The sequence below is a fragment of the Seriola lalandi genome, unplaced genomic scaffold (genome assembly GCF_002814215.2).
Source record: "Seriola lalandi dorsalis isolate HSWRI2012SDOR001 ecotype SW California unplaced genomic scaffold, Sedor1 jcf7180002054998, whole genome shotgun sequence".
NCBI classification, from domain to species: domain Eukaryota; kingdom Metazoa; phylum Chordata; class Actinopteri; order Carangiformes; family Carangidae; genus Seriola; species Seriola lalandi.
The window spans coordinates 131,441-153,494 of record NW_019525547.1 but is presented as its reverse complement, the minus strand read 5'-3'; the positions used below and the strand labels follow the sequence as shown (position 1 = coordinate 153,494).

General features: G+C 40.9%; 2 protein-coding genes and 1 pseudogene across 4 annotated transcripts in view; all 3 read right to left on the bottom strand.

Moving 5' to 3' along the window:
- Positions 1–48: 48 nt before the first annotated feature.
- Positions 49–15,681, bottom strand: LOC111647542 (synaptosomal-associated protein 25). 3 transcript variants are annotated; one of them, XM_023397158.2, is made up of 8 exons: positions 15,615–15,681; positions 12,353–12,657; positions 8,634–8,675; positions 7,850–7,898; positions 6,971–7,088; positions 3,628–3,774; positions 3,211–3,355; positions 49–1,643 (listed from the first exon to the last, which is right to left on the bottom strand). In XM_023397158.2, exons 2-8 carry the CDS (start codon positions 12,494–12,496, stop codon positions 1,578–1,580), a joined length of 711 nt encoding a protein of 236 aa, XP_023252926.2. In that variant the 5' UTR covers positions 12,497–12,657; positions 15,615–15,681; the 3' UTR covers positions 49–1,577. The 3 variants fall into 3 exon arrangements, with proteins under 3 accessions (XP_023252926.2, XP_023252927.2, XP_087027555.1); XM_023397159.2 differs by lacking the exons at positions 6,971–7,088; positions 15,615–15,681 and adding an exon at positions 5,115–5,226 and having other exon boundaries at positions 12,353–12,565; XM_087171429.1 differs by lacking the exons at positions 6,971–7,088; positions 15,615–15,681 and adding an exon at positions 5,115–5,221 and having other exon boundaries at positions 12,353–12,562.
- Positions 15,682–15,742: 61 nt separating this feature from the next.
- Positions 15,743–18,294, bottom strand: LOC147817201 (uncharacterized; annotated as a pseudogene).
- A 972-nt stretch (positions 18,295–19,266) lies between these two features.
- The window catches only part of LOC111647553 (calpain small subunit 1-like), an 11,082-nt gene continuing 8,294 nt past the window's right edge, over positions 19,267–22,054 (bottom strand). Inside the window, exons 10-11 of the mRNA XM_023397174.2 lie at positions 20,150–20,208; positions 19,267–19,708 (exon numbers count right to left, since the gene is read on the bottom strand). Coding sequence (XP_023252942.1) covers positions 19,682–19,708; positions 20,150–20,208 — 86 coding nt within the window. The 3' untranslated portion in view covers positions 19,267–19,681. The remainder of the gene's footprint in view (positions 19,709–20,149; positions 20,209–22,054) is intronic.

The following is a 22,054-nucleotide window of genomic DNA, read 5'->3' as shown; positions in this document are numbered from 1 at the left end:
ACCCCCCCCCTCTCGACATAATCAATTAATCTGGAGTCATGCATGCCATACATTTCTGCACCTTTTTTTATTCCATGATGTTGATATTTGACATTTCATCACAACACACCAGTATACATGCTCAGTAGTGTTGTGCCACCTGATCCTAATAGTTGTCTGAAACATGCCGTCAGAACTGAAGGCCTGTTTAGGTCAGCAAAGGTCACCAGCTTAATTGAACTAACATATGCAAATGATAACACTAATACACATGAACCATAGGATCTGAATTACAGCATTACTCTAGATCACAGTTAAAGACACGACTGGTTGCTTGTGAACAGTATGCCCAGAGAGCCAACAGCCACAGCAGCAAATGAATGTAAACCAAAAAATTATGTAACTGGTTCTTATGAAAAACTTCAGACACAAAAAGCACAAAAATTTCAAAGACTTGTTGATTCATATGCCTCTTGACAGTGTCAGCAAAAAGAATGATGCAGATTCCCCCTCAAATGATGGAACAAGATTAAAGGGGGGAAAAAAATCAACAGCAATCCATAGTCATTTCACCACCATTTTATATCAACATGGAGAAGAAAGAAGATGGAGAGGCCAGGAAGAGCAGGTCCCGTGTTTGTTCGCTAGGTGTCGCCAGAGCTTCTCCTCTGGGGACAAATGCGTGTTTCAGTCTACTTCTCAATACCTGGTTGAGCCTGCAGAGGGCACCATCACGCACGTGTTTCAACCACTCTGGAACATTTCAGACTACAGAAAAGTGGGGAGGGGTGGTACACAGTGATGTTGACACTGAGAAATAAACTGCTTACTGATAGCTGTGTTTGATATTTTTTCTCATGAAAAATTTGAACATATATTCTGAACACACAAGAGTTTTACTTCTCTATTTACCCCGGGAAGAAGAAAAAGGCCAAATGATTGGTTTTAAGATGCACGCCCCGGCCCACGGAGCCGCTCTTCTTCGCTGCTGTTCCCCACATATTCACCTCCTGACATTATTTCTTGACTGACACATTTGGTGTTGTGTGATTCTGCTCTCTGCTGCTGCTGTTGGTGGTGACGGTGCTGCTGCTGCTGCTGCAGTGACCCAGTTTCTCCACAGGGATCATTACAGCTTCCTGTGATCTAACTCTGCTGAGTGACCAGAGGCCACCTTGAGAGGTAATATGGAGCGTGAAATATAAAGTGACAAAGGCCTCATCGTGAAATCCCCACAAAGATTTTTTGTAATAATTCCATTACACATTTCAAAAAGATACCAGTATCACAGCAAAACTATGATTCCCTATCATTATATTATAGTAATAGCAGGGAAAAGGAAAACTACAACAACATGAGATAAGAGATAATGAACATTTCAGAGGTCGGTGGGAATAACGGACACAGTCCCTGAAGGAATATGACAGCAATAATATTACATGATGTTCTCATCCTGAAAACACAACTTAAAAAGCGACTTGTGTCAGTCAGAGAATAACAGCGGCAGCACATTGGCACAGCATGCGAGAATGTTGTAATTGCAAAAGCAGGATGAATTTGTAGAAGAAAAAAAAACGGAAGCGCGTTCCTTTCTTTTCCTATCGTTTCATGAGACTGTTAGCTTTCTGGTTGGCAGCGTCGATGCGGGACACGTTGAGAATCGCCTGCAGACAGAGGAGGGCCGACAAAGGACACAGGAGATGAGTTAATAAGAATGTGGAGGACAGAGCCATTGGAGCTCCCTGTCTATCTGTCAAAATCTACTTTGATTTATTGCAATGGCTAATCAATAGTCTTCCCAAAGCAGGTTGTGCAAGCCTACAGTGCAAGTATTACAATCCACAGTGAACAAAAACATAAAAATAAAGCAATGGTTAGAAATGTTTGCATAGCATAGTCATGGATGGTTCAAATTAATTTAAAAACACATTATTAAAAAGAAACTATTGATGAATAAAAATGGATCTATCCTCTCTGTTTTTATGCATCTTTTACCACAAGCCCTGCACTAACCCCGGCGTGATCTGCTTTCATCTCTCTCTCTCTCTCTCTCTTTCTGTCTTTTCCTTGTCAGCACATCACAACAGACACAATTGCACATTTCCTCTTATTAAAAAAAGCCACCAGCAGCAGACATGGTTCAGCTCCCAGCTGTGGTGTTGAAATGACAAACCACTGCAGTGCTGTAAAACATCTCAATGAAAACCTGTACCTGGTTGCAGATTCCTGTTAATCGTTTTTAAGTTATAATGGTATTTAATGATAATTGGTAAGGTTTGGTATTCTCAGTGACGTGCTGTCACACTTCTATTTCATCTTTTGTTGTTGTTGTGTATCACAGGAACCTTATGTTAGCCAACAGGACGGAACTTGAAAGCCTGGCCAGAAGAGACATCGGGGTAAATCAAATCCAGCTCACTGGTTTTTTTAACTGCCAGTCACCTCGCTTTGTATTTGTGGGAGGCCAACGTCAGTGTTTTGCGTACACAAATAGATTTTTTGTGTGCGTGTTCATGCTCAGTCTTTAGCACTGTCGCGTCAAAGAAGGAAGGTTCTAGGTTCAAATTCATCTGCCTTCACCTAGTGCTCTGGTTTCATCTGATAGGTAGGTGAACTAGAGACAGAGGCCCTGTTCAGACCTGCATTAACATGCGTCTTCAGCGATCCGATCACAAGTGGTCAGCTCTAAGTTCATCAGTTCACACCTGGCTTTAAAATATGTCTCGATTGACCACTTGTGATGGAGTCTCACTTCCTGCTTTATATGCAAATAAACAGGTATGAGCAGTTTGATTCATTTCCTCATAGAGCAGTCGGTCCTTCACTGTGGCCCGGGACGCATTTCCCTTCACACTGCTAAAAGAACTTGGCCACATGTGGTCCGGACCACGTCTGAATGTGGTCTGAGTGATCGGGTCTCAGATTCGTCTTGGGTGCGTTCACACCTGAACTTAGAGCTGACCACTTGTGATTGGATCACCTGAGACGGATGTTAATACCAGGTCTGAACAGGGCCGGTGAATTGCCTGTAGTAGCAGATGAATTTGAGTGTGAGTGGTGGTATATCTATATATTAGTCCTGTGATAGACTGGTGACCTTTGACTCCACGCAGGATAAGCAGATATAGCGGGAGCCGTTTTTGTTTGTTGTTTTTTAACATTCAGCACCATGCACTGACTTATGGTTATGTAAATGCTGACATTTGGCACATGCTGTATCGAGAGCAGTACCTCGCCCCGGATACGAGTGATCTGGGCGTTGTGCATGTCGATCTCGTTGCCCATGTCCAGAGCCATGCTCCTCAGATTTCCAACAATGCTGCCGACATGAGCCAGGTTCTCCTCCATCTCGTCCTCACGGGCGTCGTTAGTCACCCTGTGACGGAGCGGAATGAAAGCGGGACAATCATCGTCACCACAGCCAACTCCTATTTTAAAGATGTGAGGTTCCAGCTGAAACTACAGTCAGGTTCTTGTGTGTGTGTTTATGATAAATGTCCTGTGTTTGGCCAGCTGCCTGTGTAACTGATGACTGGTAGTATTACATGTCAGTCTGCTCTAAAGAAGAGCAAACACTCACTCACCATGCAGATGCCTCTCTTAACACCCGGCTGCCTACAATAACACACTTCATTACTCTCTCTCTACCTCCGTATGTATCCTCCACTCATGATCATTTGCTCCCTCTCATCCACGACTCGCGACAACGGCGGCTGATTGGACACGACGCCGTCCTGACCAGAGGCTCCACCCCAAACTGCCTTGTACGCCCCGCTCTTCTCAAAGGCCTTGAGTCTGACAGAGAGAGAGAGAATGACCTTATGAGTGTCATTTTATATTGAGTTCAGTGTTTAATGTGATGGACAAGAACCACCGCTGTAGCCATATTGGTCCTGCAGCCTTGGGTACATTATATGTATTGTAACTGGAATACAGGTTTGTCTAGCCAGTGTAAAGCGTCTGTTAGGTAATGCATGTATGGCCCCTGTCCAGTATGAGTATAGCAGTGGTCCATTTATACAGTACAGAGGAGAAACACGGTGTAAGATGATATCTAAACAGCGGAAAATCCTTATGACAGCAAAGCAAGCGGGCAACAAAAGAAAGCTGCAGCAACGGACGAACAAAGTATGAAAACTGATGTTTGAGGGAAGATCTGACAAATTGAATCAAGTGTTTCTCATTGTGCATGATCCACGTGCACAAAATCAAATCAAACAAACATCACGATGGTAATGCACTCAGTTGGAAATTTGTTACATACACCAGCTTAAAACTAAACTAGCCAGATCCAACAGTCGTGCAGTAAATCCTCCATCATGAAGGTTAGAACGTTCAGTCTTTGTTTTCAAACTGTATGACAGCGTGTTTAGGAGGATGGAGCGTGTGGTGCTGTTGAACTGTATTGCATTATACTGAGAGGAGCTTTTGTTATTTCTCCTATAGCCTCATTGATATGTGCAGAGAACATCACTAGCCTTACCTTCCTTACCTTACCTCACACCACTAACAGATCTCAGCACTGGATCACTCTGCATGTTCCTCTGGTGAACCCTGAGCTTGGAAAGACTGCTTTTAGATTTTGTGCTCCAGACACTTTAAATATCGACCCCCCGAAAACATTGGGGCAGTCTAGAGAGACGCTTTAACATTTCTTTTTGAATTGTAATGTTTCTGAATGTAATTGTTCTGATCAGGAACTGATTTTGTATTGTCATTGTTTGCTTTGTTTCCTTTCTGCTTTTGTAATCTCGTCATCATTGAAAATGAGGGTCACCAAAATAAAGGTTGATGATGATGATGATGGTGATGAAAATAACAGAAACAACTGTCCACATAATGCAGTACAATTCAACAGCAGCACTAACTGCAGCCTCCAAAATGAGCTTTAGGTGGAATCAACACTGAAACAGTCACAACACAAACTCAGTAGAACGTCACAACGTCTCCTGCATCAGTTTTAGCTTGATCTATGTTTTCATTCTAAGTCACTATTTCAACAGAAGGAATCCTCTGGTGTTCAACATATACTTACCTAAGAATTATGTGTACCAGCCAAATAAACACACACACACACACACACACACACACACACACACACACACACCACCACCACCACCACCACCACAACCTACTTATCACAGGAGCAGAGGCCACAGCACTTGCCCAGGTCAGTCAGGTTTTTTTCGGCCTCCTTCATATCAGAGTTGATCTGATCCAAGCCCTCCTCTATACGCTCCAACTGCTCTATGGGAGGAGGAGGATGGAGGAGGGAAAAGATGCGAGGAAGATGGAGAAGTAGGCAGGAAGAGAGGTAGGACATAAGAAGGAGAGGAAGGGCAAGGCAGAAAGGCGAAATGATAGAAAAAGGAGGTGGGACAGAGGAAGAAGAGGATGTATAAGGATGATAGGAGGAAGAGGAGGAAGATGGCAAGGAGGTAAAAGGGATGATAGGAGAACCAGCAGGGAAAAGGATAAACAAAAGAGGAGGAGGAGGAAAGACGACACAAAGAATGGAGAGAGAGGACGGTAGATGGGAGTGGAGGAGGAAGGCAAAACAAAATCCAAAAAAGAAAAAAAAAAATCACCAACTATTTCCCAAAAGCCCTCGAGCTGAACTGAAAAACCAGCCACCAGCAACCGAACAAACTCAACTAAAAAACTGACTCAGTTCAGCCGCAAACCATAAATAACGTCACTTTAAACAAAGTAATGCTGTGAGGAACTGGAGCAAACGGATCCAAACTGAGCTGAGCTGAGCTGAGCTGAGCCAAACTGAGAGCTAATATGTTGGCGGCTTGCAGTCTGGCCTTGATACCCAGTTCCATTATGTTTCTGGTTGAATTGGTATGAGGCGTGCAATGTTTGAAAGACTGTTGAATCTGAGGAAGAATAATATATTTTCAAACATGACTTTTTATTTTTATGTGCATATATTGGCATATATATTTATGCTTAGAATTTCTTCTTCTTTGTTGTATTGTCACTTTCCACTGACTTTATTGAAAAAAACAAAAACAAATGAAACCTCCAACACAACAAACACAGCAGGAGTTTTACTCCGAGCTCCACAAATGTGCACTCACAGCTGTCATCTGCTGACCTACTTTAATCATCATCATCATCATTTTAATCTTCACTATAAATAACAGCTACTCAAAGCACTTTTCTTTGAAGTATTTATTATATTCTAAGCAAAATAGTCTTTTATGTGCAATATTCTTTTGTGACCTTGTGTGTTGTTACTGTTTGTACTGATCAGGAGTCGTTCTCAGAATTTAATTATACATTTTTTGTACAATGACAATTATACTATTTTCTTATATTATTCTATTTTATTCCATTTTACTAGTGAACTTGTTGTAAACTTACAACTTTTACTAGTAATGTAGTCACCAAGACTGCGATTGGTAGTGCGTTTGATGCAGTGTTCATATGTGTGTGATCATTTTGATGCTACATAAATACACCGCCTGCCGCCACGCTGTGTGTGAGGCGCTGATAATGGGCACATGTCACATTGCCACGATATACATGAGTAGGGAATCCCTGGTTTGACTTCCCGTCGGCTGGATACTTGTTGATACTTGGTTTATTTCAGCGGTTTAGTTCTTGATCTGAAACAGTCTGAGAAACACTGATCTTTGTACATAAACCTCCAGGATTGATCGAAAAAGCTGTGCAGTAAAGACGACAGAGGAAAACATTTTTGTCAAAGATGGTTTGGCAAGTAACTGAAGTCCTCAGGTCACTGAGAGGCTTTAAAGTTGACAGTCTGAGGCCAACCACTTTGATGGCAAGAGTTGAAGTTTGTGTTTTAACCTGGTGTCATCAAAATGCCTTATTTTGTCAGTGTTAGTTAGTTAAATTGTTATTATTATCGTGGTATTTAAATACCTTATTTTAAGCTCATTAAATGGAACTGGGCACAAGGACGGGTTTCTTAAGCCACCAGCTGGATGATGGTGTGTATCCCGGACACCAGACCTACTTCCTGATCGGCCAGGCACACAGACCACAGCACTGGGCCATGTCTGTCAGATTCTTCTCTGCCTCCCTCATGTCCCTGTTGATGGAGTCCATGCCCTCCTCAATACGCTCCAACTGCTCTGTTAGGAACAGGAGTTTTATGGTGGTGGGTTTTATGGTGTTGTAACAACAGTAGAGACAGAACAGTGAACAAACAGAGGGTTTCAGCTGAGTGTTCTGATTGGTCAAGAGCATAAGGACCGACATGTACAGACCACGCTGACAACCCCCAAAAATCATAGCTCAAATCTTAGAGGGCCTTGAGTCGGCCACAAACATATCTTCATGGTTTCATACAACAGCTTCCGGGTCTTATCAGTTACCAGTTCTGTAAACCTTGACTAATCGACTCACTGGAAAGATGGTGAGAGCCCAAGTTATACCCTTGTCCCACAGAAATGATCAGGTATAAGCAGGTTTTTTAAATGCAGGAAAACCTGACTGTAGCCTACCCTTTTCCATTGCCGACAAAAGCCCAATGATAGCGGGTATTAGCGGGTTTTTGACCTGTGGAAAAGGGGTTTTATTTCATCTGGTAGTAATGAATGTGAAAATCCCCCATTCTGTGTAGTCAACTTAATGTGTAAATAGGACAGGTTGTTTTTTGATGTAGGCCAGCACATTTGTCTTTCTGTTAGACATGTCACAAAGCTACAGGAACTGTATTGAGAAATCAAAGTAATGCCAGTCTTCTCCTCTACCTCTCAGTTACTCAATAAACAAATATCTTTAAGTAACTGAGGCATTATTGGAACTCTCCACCTTGCTTCTTGAAAAACAAACATTACTTTATTACATATATACATGAGAATTTAAACACTGATGAAGTAGAACCGATTACCTCCTTGTTCATCCAGCATAACCAAAGATATGATCCCGGCCTCTTTACTCTGGAGGATGGAGCATATAAAAACACATTATGATCATCATGATGCATAATTTCCCTCCTTCTGGGGAGCCATATTGTTTTCAAGTTGCTGCAGATAGATAATATATAATTGTCATGTGTTGACTATTGTAAATCCTTGGCGGACAACGCCCACACTTCCTGCTCACTTCGATGTTGCCACATGACAATACTTACAATCTCAAATCGATTTTTGCATAAATAAACTGACACCAATGGCTACCCACATAACAGACAATATAAATACTAATGATGTGCTTTGTTGAATGTTTGTCAGTAAAATTAAAAAATGAAGTAAAAAAAAGTAAAATGAAGCCATTTTTAATATTGGGATTTACTAGTCAGCTAACATACAGTACATACAGACTGTCTGAGCAGTATGTAGCCTCTCCCTGCGTCTGACTCTGTTCTCACACACATTGTTTTCAACATGTCAAAACCCCAAATCACTTTAAGTTCATCACGTCCCAGCATCTGTCTCGCTTAAAGTCATTTAATGAGATCTATTTGGCCATTTCCTCCAGTGGAAACAACACTGGAGGAGGCTAATGTCGAGATGATGACACTAACATGATAATGAACTTCATGATTACGTTTGTTCGCCCACTGACTCTCTTACACTTTTTATATCTCTCATTTGTCGTTTCAGGCTCTGTAGGACATATACTGTATATATATGTGTGTGTGTGTGTGTGTGTGTGTGTGTGTGTGTGTGTACCTCCTCAACAAGCTGCATCATCCGCCTTGTGCTATCCAGAGACTGAAAGACACAAAAAGGCCAATTTCAAATACTGTATATTGAAATTCAATTCAACAGATACTGAAATGAAGAGTTCCAAACAATAGTTTAGCTCTATAGTTGCCACAAATTCAATGTCATCTCTGTGACCTTCTATAACTTAGTATGACACTTTTGCAAACCTAAAAATGGGTAACATTGTTATTTGACCTATTCTGTGAATGTCCTTTGACTTGTCCTGGAAATAAGTATTTAATTTAGCACTAATTGTAGGTTAAAAAAAAAAAGACAGTGTTGAAATGTTACACTTATAATGAAGTAATTTCCATAAGATGCTATGCTAGTGCAGCCTATAGAGTATTTGAGTCAGTGTGTAGCAGGTCAGCTGAACATGTTAAAATGGGCAACTAGTCAAAATGCAAGCTCAGAATTATATATGTATGGAGATTAAAGTTTAAAATGACTAGTGAATAAGTATTTCTTTCAAGTAATTTCCCCTGGGGAGAAATAACTGCTCTTTAAACTGAGCACAATATCATGTTTTCCAAAATGTTTAATCAAAACACAGAATAGAGCATTTCTTTTCCAAAATCTTTGGTGTTTGCTGATGCTGTTTACACCATTTGTTTACATCATTCATGCTCATAAAGACTCAGTAATGCACAAAAGATTTATATATTGATTTTATATCAAACTCTTGTTTATCATTTATAGGTTTATAGTCAAAAATACACTGATTGAACTGCTGTTTTCCCTTTAAAGCCAGCACACAGCAAACATGATGACATGTTTACACTGTACTGTCAGTCACACACGAAATTCTGTGTGTGTGTGTGTGTGTGTGTGTGTGTGTGTGTGTGTGTGTGTGTGTGTGTGTGTGTGTGTCGTGCGCACAAGTGTTGTGTAAATATCATATCAATTCCCATGGACTTCCCCACTGAGGGGATGATGAGGTCACAAATTGCTTTGACCTGTAGTAGCCTTTAAACTCCGGGGAGTGTGTGTTTGTGTGTGTGTTTAGCACCACCCCGCATGAGCTCATCCATGCCTGATTATTCTCTTGGGAGACCGGTTGTCTCCATGGCAACCAGGTAAGCCAGGTGCCCTTAAAGGGACCCTCCCCTCAGGCACATGACTCTGTGACACCTCAGTAATACTGATCCTGCCTCTCATGTTTGTGATGTTTGTCACCCTCTGCTTGTCAGCTTGATTATTTTGAATCTTTTGTTTCGGCCAAGACATTCCCCTGACGTTTCTTTGTCCTGCACACACACAGTTTTGCTGCTTCCTGGAGAAGCGCTGGTGAAAGGATGGTGAATGTTGCACTCTGTATTCACCCAGGTCAAACCTGAAAACTGCCCCTATGAGGAATACATGTATTTCAGTGCTGTTGTCTGTTAGTGTTTTATTGCTAACCATACTGTACTGAAAGAGTTTACACTTTCTTCAGCAGCTCTAAAGGTTTGTTGGAAGAGGGAACATCATAGATTCTTGGCTGGACCACAACAACAGGGCCAGCCCTATAAACATGACTGACTGACTGGCTGACTGATCATATTTCCACCACTGGTCAGTCGAGGGCCTAATCACTGAGTTTCTGGTATAAACAGGTTCTATTGGTGGGTTGTTTACAGCTGCAATGTTGCCATCTTAGCTCATTGTCTCTAGATCTAGAAACTTATTTTGAAAGCCTTGGTATAAACCTGGTTCAGGACTGGACCATGTTTGGATGCTGACCAGGTTCTTAGGGCTGCACGTCTTGTTTTCAGGCAGTCTACTGAGCCGCTCTGGTTTACCGGCTGCTCGGGAACTGCAGGGAAGAGGAGGAGCGCTTCCAATACACTAAGCCTCGCCTCCATTACAGAAAACAAACTACTTTTATTACATGTATCATTATTACTAAAGGAGGCAGAAGAATAACTAAATATAAGACACATCGAGCAGAGAGAGCAGGAGAGAGAGAAGTCATCGGTAACTGCTAAAGAAGCTAGCAGATCTGAATAGCATGAAAACAACAGAAACACAGGAAATTAGACAATACGCTTACTGTAGCACAGCAATTAAAGCCCTGTGAAGAATTAAAGGGTTTTCTACCTAAACGCTAGAGAGCTTTTCATTTGAAACAGTTACAGGGAGTCTTGAGTTTGTTTAAACATGTAATGCAGCAACTTTAACACACCAGACGGGAGAGACAGAAAACAAGGATTTGTACTAAAATACAGCTCTGATCAACTCTACATATCAAACAGAGGGAGTGACACATAAAGATCTGTTGCGTTCTGGAGTTGAAGTAAATAAAGACTAAATTATTGTGGATCCAGACGGAGGCTGTGCTCTGTGTCAGAGACTAAATAAGAACAATGGTCTGTCTCTTCTAACTTTCTCTCTGAGTGATCATGTTACAGTAAATACAGCTGAAATCACAGCTCAGTCTTTGTCTTTAATTTATGTGTTTGGTGATTTTGTCAGACGACATCACAGTTATAAAATCAGTGTTTGATCATAAGGAGTCCAGATATATATTAGGTTTTGACCTAGTCTTGTTTTTTGTTATTAACTCTTATTTTTATGGCCTGGTCCTGAGGTCACTGGAACTGGAGCCTCTACAAACTACCTTTAATTACCTGAATTTAAAAACCAGAAAAAAACACTGGCTTTCCTTTAAAAAAACAAGTATAAACCCTCAGAAAGGCCAAACTACTGGAGAGTATCATTTTTCCCTAACAAAGTAACAAAGAGTAAAATCTTTCATTGATAGCTTTACAGGTATAATATTGGTGCTGAGCACTGCTAATGTCAAAAGCTCTCAGATGCTAACTGTGGCTTGATGACTAAGACTGTGGAATTAGATCTTCTGTATCAATTTAAGTAATTTATCAAGTAGGTGTTTTACTCTGTTTTATATTTTTGAAAACTGAATATCTTTGTGTTTTGGACTATTGGTCAAACTGAATGAAACTATTGAGAACAGGTCTTGTCAGCCAAGTGTTGGTGTACCTGAAGCCAGTGGAGAGGCCTAATACCAGTTTGGTTTGGCATTTTGTATTACTTGACTGAGGGCAAAGACATGGCTCCATCTTGATCTGATCACTATCAGGAAACCTCATGTGGAACAATCAAATTTGCTGTACAGTCATCTGGTAAACACCAACCCTGAATCTCAGTAGTTTCTTGTTCAGTGAGGAGGTCTAAGAAATTACATCTGGTAGCAGGAAGCAAACAATTCCGAAAACTACTTTACATGATGATGACAACTGTGTTTAGGATTTGAAATGATCAGCTCTGATTTGTTAAAAGTTGATCCACGAATACTTTACTCTTATTTACTATTCTCATTCATTCTCAGGGAATATTCTCATTTATTCTCATTTAATATTCTCACGTATTCTCGTTTTATATTCTCATTCATTCCAATTTAATATTCTCATTTAATAGTCATTTATTTCCTTTTAATACTCCCATTTAATATTCCTCAAACATAAGAAAATTCATATTGAGTATTTCCAGAACAATGTGAGGGAAGTAAAACTTGTGGCTTTGTCTGGTTACTTTGGTCAGTGATATCTACCACCAACACGTTTTACAGTCAGTGCTTATCTGACTCTAACATAACTTTCCTTAGAGGGTAAACCCCTCTAATAAATGATAAAGCAATTATTTACAGCTATAATAATGAAGCCATTTAGATTTTCACTTACCTCATCTGTGACCTGATTGACTCTCCTCTGCAGCTCCTCCTGCTCTGTCAGGATGGGCGGGTCTGATGCCATGCTGGTTGTGTGTGTGTTTGTGTGTATATATACTATATATATATCTATATATATATATATACATACATACATATATACATATATAGATATATATAGATATATCTCTCTCTATATATATATATATATATATATATATATATATATGTGTGTGTGTGTATGTATATATGTATGTGTGTATGTGTGCTTAGTCCCAGGCGACCAGATTAGGCTGCAGCATCAGGTGGTTTTGGCAGCTGGAGAGCAGAGGGACACCATGATTATTTATAATGACTGACAACACAATTGACCAGAGACACAGTCTGTGACAGACAAACAGACATGCTTCACTTCAACATTCAAACAGTTCAATTCAAGTAGCAATGCTGCTTTCTAGAGAGACCTGCCTTCTAAAAACAAACAGCAGGTGCAGTCTATTGGCCAGGTGTACCAGCGTCCAGCGTTTGTTCTGTGTAGACCTGTCCAGCTGATTCCAGCATCAGTTGTATAATGTAGCTCTCACTGTCTCTCATAACTCAGCTGTGTTTGAACTCACACACGCTTGTTTTAATCATAGCTGCAGTGCAACAGTAAGTCCAGAGAAACCATGTCAGTAATTGGAGGCTTTCAGGTGCTGGTTGTCCGGACAACCAACCATTTACACCAGACATGAAGGGTAGTTAGTCAGTCAGCCAATACAACTGACCTGAAACTGTCCTCTTCAATCATTTCTGAATATCTCAGTCCGTCCGTCTTCACTCAGTTTGAGCAGTAAGGCTCAACATGTTTCCTTTAAGGTTGAAAAAACAAATATCAGCTAATCTGGTTCCACTTATTTCCAAAGTTCCTTCCTGAATTCAGCCTATTTTCAAGTTCCCGTCTATTTTCAAAGAACTCTTGAAGCTGGTAAAACAGCACAGGAAGTCTGGAAGATAGTTTCACCTGTTAGAAAGCAAAGCTCTGTTGGTTTGGGAGAGCAACATTTTTAGATACTCGACCAAATGTTAAATATTAGCATGTCAGTTGATTACAAGAAAAATGATGAATCTGTGAGTTCTTGGTTTTAATCACATTGTTTCCATAGTTGGTGAGAGCAGTTTAGAACTTTTATAGTTTTTAAGTTTGACTTAAATAATCCAGATTGGGTTGTCCGTCCGTCCGTCTTCAAATTTGGCACATGGCACACATTCACTTGGACTCAAGGACAAACTGATTAGATTTTGGTGGTCAAAGGTCAAAGGTCAAAGATCAAGGTGGTCATATAAAATGCTTTTTAGACATTACTCAAGACTTCACGAAGCAGTGGAGGAGGCAGACAACCATAGTTGACTTTGATTTGGGAATTTCAGTTGGTATCTGGTTGGTTCTGAAGAGGACTGAGTCAGATACTGAGTTTATATGATGACCAATTCATTATTCTGATGATGATGTGATTTTTGTTGGTCTTGTACCAAACAAAGATGTTCCTTTATGTCTGGAGAATATGATCTGGATATTGCCCATGGTCATATTGCGATTGCGATTTCGATTAACTGTTCAGTCCTATTCTTTTGCTAAATAATAATTCTTCTGAGATGATGTAGGTCTTTTTAAATCTGTATGACTGCAATGCTGCATTAATGAATTCCAGATTTTCCACAACAAGCCTGTACAGCTAGTTTTTTAGTCTGTTTGATAAAGACTTGGTAACATCAGCATGATGGAGACACAGCTAGCTGTTGTCAAAACTGCACAACCAACACTGTATATAAGATGAATCTCTGCTCTCCTTTACAATTACACTCCCCTCTCTAATTAGATGATCAGAGGACCCCAATGTCAGTGTCCAACCAGGTGTCGGGTCCACACAATATCATAAAAACACTGCTCCTCTCGACTGTAGCTCCTCCAAACACACGGTGCTTTTCTTGTCAGGCATTTTGTTATCAGGCTGGAGCATCATAATTAGGCCTAACCACTAATTACCACCTGCTGGAATAAAGAAGAGGATCGAGGGGAGAGACAGAAAAGAAAAGAAGAAAGAGTTTTGATGTTCGTTAAAACAAACCAGAATCACACAGAACAGACGAGGAACCTGCAACTAAACAATCTGTAGGTTCTTTGTGCCATAAACTGATAAAACCCATAGGTAGTTAATAATCCATCTGCCATAAACTGATGAATTATTAATGAATAACCCTAACCCAATGACCTGAAAGTGACCTGTGCTGGATAAAAAGTTCATCTTGCTCCCAAACATGTAAAAAAAAAAAAAAAATCACAGCAGGAAGAGCTTTTCACAGAGTCAACAGTCAGACGGGGCGGATAGTAAACAATGAAGCCTTCCTGCCACCTGGTGCACATTGTGACGTAAACCTATACTACCTACACTTTACCTCTGCTCTGCTCCGGGCCACACCTTACAGCCTCACCAGCTCACTGCTCATCATCTGCGGGGAGCCTTAAACACTCGGCCGTCCAACCTTCGACATGTCCCATCAGACCACTGTGCTGACATCACAAATGCTCTGTCCATTTTCCCTACAATCTATAGTGTTGACTTACAATTACAAGGCACATTGACATTAGATTTCACACTTATCACTTATCAAATATCATGTTTTATTAACATCCAGAGGGAATCACTCCATTAAGTGCTTTTGTTTGTTTCAAATTTGCAGGTACTGAATTAAAAGAAGATAACAGATGATGACTGATGATACATGATGAAGAACCAGGTGGGACTGATCTTTAAAAGCCATGTCAGGAGCAAGTGAAGGACAGACCTGTCCATCTGTGTAACACACTCACTGCCGACTGAAGAGAAACTACAGACACACACACACACACAAACAAACAATGTGCAGCTTTCACATCATATTTTACAGGTTAATTCATTTATGATGGTTGCTCATTGGACCAATCTTGTAAACAGTTGTAGCTAATATCTGCAGGGTTTACACCTGCTCATATATACTTGTCCTTATTTAATGTTAGTTTAGTTCAAAGTCTTTTCTCCTCCTGTTTAAATCTTTGAATTATTTTTATATTATTTCTGCTTCTTTTAAATGTCACGTAACTACAAGGCTTGTTCTCTTATTATCAACTTGCACCGAGTTGAAGTGAACTGAGAAGCAACGAACAGTTTCTTTCAAGATATCTGCGTTTATTTCCTTTATATGACTAAAGTCTGATCAGACGTTCGTAGATAATCATCAGAAATCATCCCTCCTACCTTTCATCAGCTCTTCTCTTGATTCTCTGCGGGTTTTTTGTCCAGATTTGCGGCTGTTGCCTGTTGCTTCCACCGTTATCCCTCCTCAGCATCTTTGCACCGCCCCTCTCCTCCACACCGGCCCCGCCCCTCACCGAACACACCACAACTACATGTCAGATTTAAAACCAAACGTTCGCTCCAAAACCACAATGTTACTTTCCTTCAGGGGCGTCTCAGTAGGGGGTAAGGGTGGGACTGACAACCCAGGGGCCCAATGGGGGCCCTCACAAAGCCTGGGATGAAAAGTATTTTTTTGTTTGCAATTTTTTATTCCTAAGTAATTAATGTTGTAAGTAACTTTAAATTGGCTGAATAAAACGTTTGAGTGACTGAACTTTGTATATATAAAAAATAGTGGAGGCTCACTGTCACCCCTTACAGAAAGCGCAAAATGGTTTAGTCCACCCTTGCACAGATTCCCCAAAATATAAACTGCAGTTGAGTGACTGCTAATGCTGGAGTGCGAATTTGCGCTGTAAAGAGAGTGATCTATTCTGAGCCGAGCTGAAACCAGAACCTTCAGACACAGCACCGGCTCCGTCCAGCCCACACCTGACAACTGGTTCTTACGGCTTTTCCAGATTGCTAGCTTAGCAGTTGCTAACAAGAAATTGATAAGAACCAGTGCCTGTCTTTCTTTAACAGTGTACCTTGGCCCAAAAACAAAAAAGTGAAACAGTAAAAACCTCTCCTAAAGCCTCCACCCACCTGTGCAGCAGCCTAAATAGAAAGGAGGACAGGAAACCACAAGATGTTCTAGTTTCTGTCTGCCTGCAAGTCCTCCCCAGTGCTGGGGTCCAGGTGAGCTCTGTATCTGTTTGTAGCTATAGCTCTGTTTACGATCAGCCATCTGTTTTTCAACAGGAGGCTTGTACAGGAGCCGCCAGCAGCCTTTAGGGGAAGAGTCTGGTCAAACACCTCAGTCCATTTGGACTCCCTGAGTCCTGCTAGAGAGCCGAGGTTCAGGACCTTTACACAACTGTAGTACAGCTGCTTCTTCCCACAGGAGATGAATTTGATGATTGATGATGAGTGAGGGGAACACGTACTCGTGGTCGTCACTCCACTGTTCAGCCAGCGCCCAGTCCCGAACAAAACCCCTCATTGGAGCAGACAGAAACTGCCCCACCTCGTCTACAAACCTCTACAGCACTCGGGACGACCTGATGTTGGTCACCTCAGTCATTGTGTCCAACGACATCCTCATTAGATTACCCAGCTTGACGACCCCAGCCTCAACAAAACCAGTTCTCTCAGTGGCTGAAGAGATCACGCCATTAGACAACAAGCTGTTTTTTAAACAGCGGCTCCTCAAACAGCCACATTCCAGGCCTGGGGTCAGGAGGTCGGGTGATGTGAAGTCGCTGACCTGTAGAATGCCGTGAGTCCAGACGGGTCACACTGCGAGTCCAGCAAGAACAGTTGTCTATCCAGGCCAAGTCGCCCGGCCTGGCTGAGGATGAGCTGGGCGGTAGCCGACCAGCAGAGAGCACAGCCGTACAGCAACCTCTGAGCCGCCTGCAGTCTGAAGGCTGCCATCCTGGATCTGATATCTATAAGGCCCTGCCCTCCCTCTGCCACAGGGAGATACAGTACCGCCGCCCGCAGCCTCCCAATTCTGTCTTTCTGTGTCCTAGCTGCCTTCATGAACACCTGAAACCTTTACTCCTCTTGTTCCCCAGCTAAGGCTCCCAGGAAGACCAGGAGGGCATCTTGAACTCCACCGCCCCGCCAGACAAGCTCCACTCTTCCCCCAGTTTATCCTTGCTGAGGAGGCCCTCTCATACAGAGCCAGGCCGGCCTCTAAATCAACAGAGGAAGGGAACCCACAGAGACTGATTTGGTACAGGGCCCAGAGTTTTGTGCTACACCCCTGCTTTCTTTTGAGATATTAAAAGGATATTCCTGTGTAAACAATCACAGTATGATCTATAAAAACAGAATGTAATAAAAACTTAAATACCATATCTACACACGTTTAATCTTCTTTACTGGAATGAGATTTTTTTTTACATATAATACAAATTTATGCAGATATAATCCAAAAACTGGTTTGACCTGAGTCACATTAATTTATACTACTGCTAATTTTCATTACTATATGCACAAACAGAGAAAAGTTTGAACATTTTAACTGAACCAGGAGGTTTTCCCATAATTAACCAACCCTAAATCAGTATTTTACCAGCTGTTCTGTCTGGTAATAATAATCATAATAATGTTAATAATAATGATAATAATAAACTCTAATTATATAGCACTTTTCTCAACAAAGTTACAAATTGCTTTGCAGAAAGAAAAATGTTCCACAGTTTGGTGGCTCAAACAACAAAGGCCTGGTCACCTCTAGTCACCAGCTGAGACCCAGGAATAACCAGCAGGTGGTAACGCCTTAATGATGGGATGATCATGTGTCTACTGGTTTTTTTCTTTGCTTTATTTTAATCATTTTTGATGCCTGAAATGATCTGGAAAAACATCTGGAAATGATCTGGAAAATGTTGTGGTTTGTCTTGGTCCTGACCCCCAGGCTGGGAACAATGGACCGAGCCACATTAGGCTCTAAAGTTAAACCAGAACAACGCAAAAAGGCCCAGTGAGAGGAGGCCAACTCATCCTGAGGTGGGTCTCACCGCATGGCCCCAGACCAGCCCTCCCAACCTTCAACACAGACACTCACCGCAAGTAGAAATCGCAAATTACCTTTGTGTGCGTGTGTGTGTGTGTGTGTGTGGCTTCACTTCAGCCTGTGACAAACTGATGACCTGTCCAAAATCTTAACTGTATGAGCAGCTCTTATTCTTTATTTTATATACGCATTCCATTCTGATTTAGTGAAATGTTTTGTCTTGTCTGCCTCATGTTGTTTGTCTGCACCTTTCTGTGGAAAGGCTCAGTGAGGTTTTCATGGTTTAATAAAGGTTGGACAAAATGAAATGCCTGTGCTTGTGTAGACTCCAGACCCAAAGGAAGGAGATTTACACGGGATATGACTTAAAAAGCCTCTTGATTTATGACATTTATTGTAGGTAAAGTCCATGACAATATATTGGAATTATAATATATGTAAAAAAAGAAAATGCTACATTAAATTCACTACAAACTCCACTTTCATTTTCATTCTAGTTAATATTGTAATTGTGTATTTGCTCCTTGCTCTTTTCTTGTTTTTAGTATGTTTACATGTTTCTGTATACAGTATATTTACCATGCTTTCTTTATGTTTTACTTATTTTTAACATTTGTTTTACCTGTTTTTTTTATTTTAATGTCCTTTGTACAGCACTGTGGTCAGCTCAGGCTGTGTTTAAATGTGCTCTGGAAAATAAAGTCGACTTGATTTGACTAGTATCCTTGTACTGTAGCTGGTACTCACTGTCATAACGATGTCAGATTAAAAGCACAACAAAATAAAAGCAGTCAGTGGTATATGTCAGAAGTTTGTTCTAACCTCTCGTTGCCTGGGAGCTGTTTTCTGCCACACTGAAAGTCATACATCAGATGTTCTTCCCTTTTCAGCAGCAACAGCCACCATTGCTGAGCTGGTTTGAAAAAGGAAACCCACACAGAGAAACACAACTTGCACAAACACAGAAAAATCCAGTCGTCAAAGGGTTACACCCACAACTAGCCACCACAACACTTAAATGCCAGCTGTGTCAGTTGTGTTGCTTTATTCTGTTAAACATTCAGAGTCAGTTCTACAAACAGTTTCAGCCAAATAAAAATTTAAAAACCTTTAAAAATTTGCCATAAAACATGAAATATAGAAATCTGTGACACAGGGACGTTGTAGCGCCGCCGCCTGGCGGCAGCAGGACGGTGCGACCGGCAGCAACGGCATCGGCTCCACTTCGGTCTAAGCTCTACGCTGGCATTTTTGGTCCCGTTACCATGGAGACAGATGGGCTTCAAACACATCCGTGAGCACAGATGTGATGAAGTGGAATGAGAGAATGTGAGGTAAGAAATAAAAGAAGAGAAGCAGAAGAGGTTTTGTTGAGCAGCAGCTTCCCTCCATCGCTTCATGAGTACATCGTCAGCTGAAGCCACTGTGAGTCAGACAGAGACAGAGAGAGACTCACTACATATCTTCACTTCTCACTGGGCGCGGGTGTAACTACCACTTTAACAAAAAAGGAATACAGTAATAAAAATTGTTTTTTCAGGTTGAAAAAGTCATTTATACTGTGATTTTGTTTACAGTTCATATTGTCCTAGAATTGAAGATCAGTCGAAACTAATTTGTTGTAGTAAAGTCTGTAGTAATGTCAGGTATCTATAAAGGAAATTGGCCTTAAGTATGATCACAATACAGTGGTTTACACTGTACTTTTTGCTTGTTATATTACCATTATTATGGAAAGTGCAATAACCAATTTTATCATTTCTTTTTTCTTTTTTTCTTTTACACAACTTTGTGCCTCAGCTACTTGGACTTACACTCCCTGTGTGTACAATCTGAGAAGTGAGAGAAGTCAAGAGTGTTTTACCTCCTTGATGTCCAGGTCGATGGAGCCGCTGTTGTCCTTATCCAGGGTCTTGAAGGCTCCTGCAGAACACACACACACACACATCATTTCATGTTCAATGACTCAATACAGTTACATTCATATTGAAGTGAACACTGTTTAAAGTGAAGCTCGTTTCCACTGTTAAAAAGATCAGCAGCACAAACTTGATTTTAAATGGAAGGTTGTCACTCTACAGATTGATCCCATTATTTACTTTATATTATATAACGAACATTTTTATATTTTGTTGCAAATTGAGTAGCATAACTCTTTAAAGCTAAAGTGCAAAATCCAATTATGCAGAAGAGAAGGGGAAGGAGCTATGATATTTATTATGCCTCAGATAATCTACAGAGATCTACAGAGATGAAGAGAAACATCACAGGTACTTTAACAGAACTCCATCATTGACAAACATTAAATTAGGATGTAAAAACTCTGAACAGGCTGAGAACCTTATTTTAAATTCCTGTGGAGGTTCAAAAGATACAAAATGTCAGACTGAAGTTTGTATAAAATGTGTATAAAATGATGCATGTAAAATACATCATGCACCTATGAAAACATACATTTTTACTCAGTGTGAGCAGCAGAAACTGGAAAATATGTGATATTATGGTTTTATTTGGAACAAAAGAAAAAATCAGCTGTTCACGTGGTTAAAAACATCAAAAGAAAATCTTCTCATTCTGTAAATATGAGTGTCTCTGAAACAGACTCCAAAAACATCTAAAGTCAGAGAGGGGAGAAGGTGAGAAAGGTGAGGGAGAGAGACTCACTGCACATGGCGTCCAGGCGCACCAGGCAGCCAATGAAATTGTCGAAGTCCATGTTGCCATGCTCATCACTATAGCGACGGATAATCAGCTGGAAAAGCTGATCATTCAGAGGGAAACCTGCCCACACACACACACACACACACACACACACACACAAACAGAATTAGTGTGAAACTTGCTCTGCTCAGACTGCACACATGACTCACAGAGCAGTTTCTCACCTGCAGACTTGAAGGCGGCTGGAAGCTCGTCAGAGCTGATCACACCTGAGTGATCCCGATCATGGGACAAATAGATGCTCTGGAGACAATAAACACATAACAGATAAATATTCCATTTTCACAGTAACTCAAACCCTCAAATGTTTTTTTAAAGCGATGGTCACTTGTTTTGGGTTGACAGAGGAATGTTAATGTTATACTGTACACTCGGTTACTAGTTTATTAGGAACACCTAACTAAAACTAAGTCAGTCAAACACAACAGTCCGGCCAGAAATCCTCATCATGAAGGTGATAATATTTTAGTTCGTTAGTTTAGTTTTAAGGAGTAATAGTCATATTCAGAGCTTCTCCTGTCTAGGGTCTCACCTCAATAATAAAACAGAAACACATAGAAATATCAAACAAAAACCCACCTAACCCTCCTCCCTACCCGATCCCCATCAGGACTGCACTACCAACAGGTCCCACCTGCCAGAAGAGGAATCCGGGGTTTTCCCTGAATAATAAAACATATTCTTTCTAATTGAAGAGTTTCCGCTGGTTCCGTGAGCCAAAGTTTCAATGTTGGGACAAGTTTCTTTGCAGTGATAAGTCCATATGCTAGGAGGTGCCTTTTTTAGTTTTTGGACTTCTCTGGATAACCCCAGAATTATTAAAATTGGGTCAGGTTCTATCTGAACCTTCAGCACAAGTGACAAGAATGGAAAGACATCCCTCCAGTAACCTTGTGTTTTGTGACAAAGGGCGTAGCTGTGGAGTAAATGACCTACTCCTGTTTCACATGTTTCACACACAGGAGAGGAAATATTTAATGTCATTTTTCCTTTGAGTAGTGTAACCTGTGTATGATTTTAAATTGTATTAAACAGTGACATTTATAGA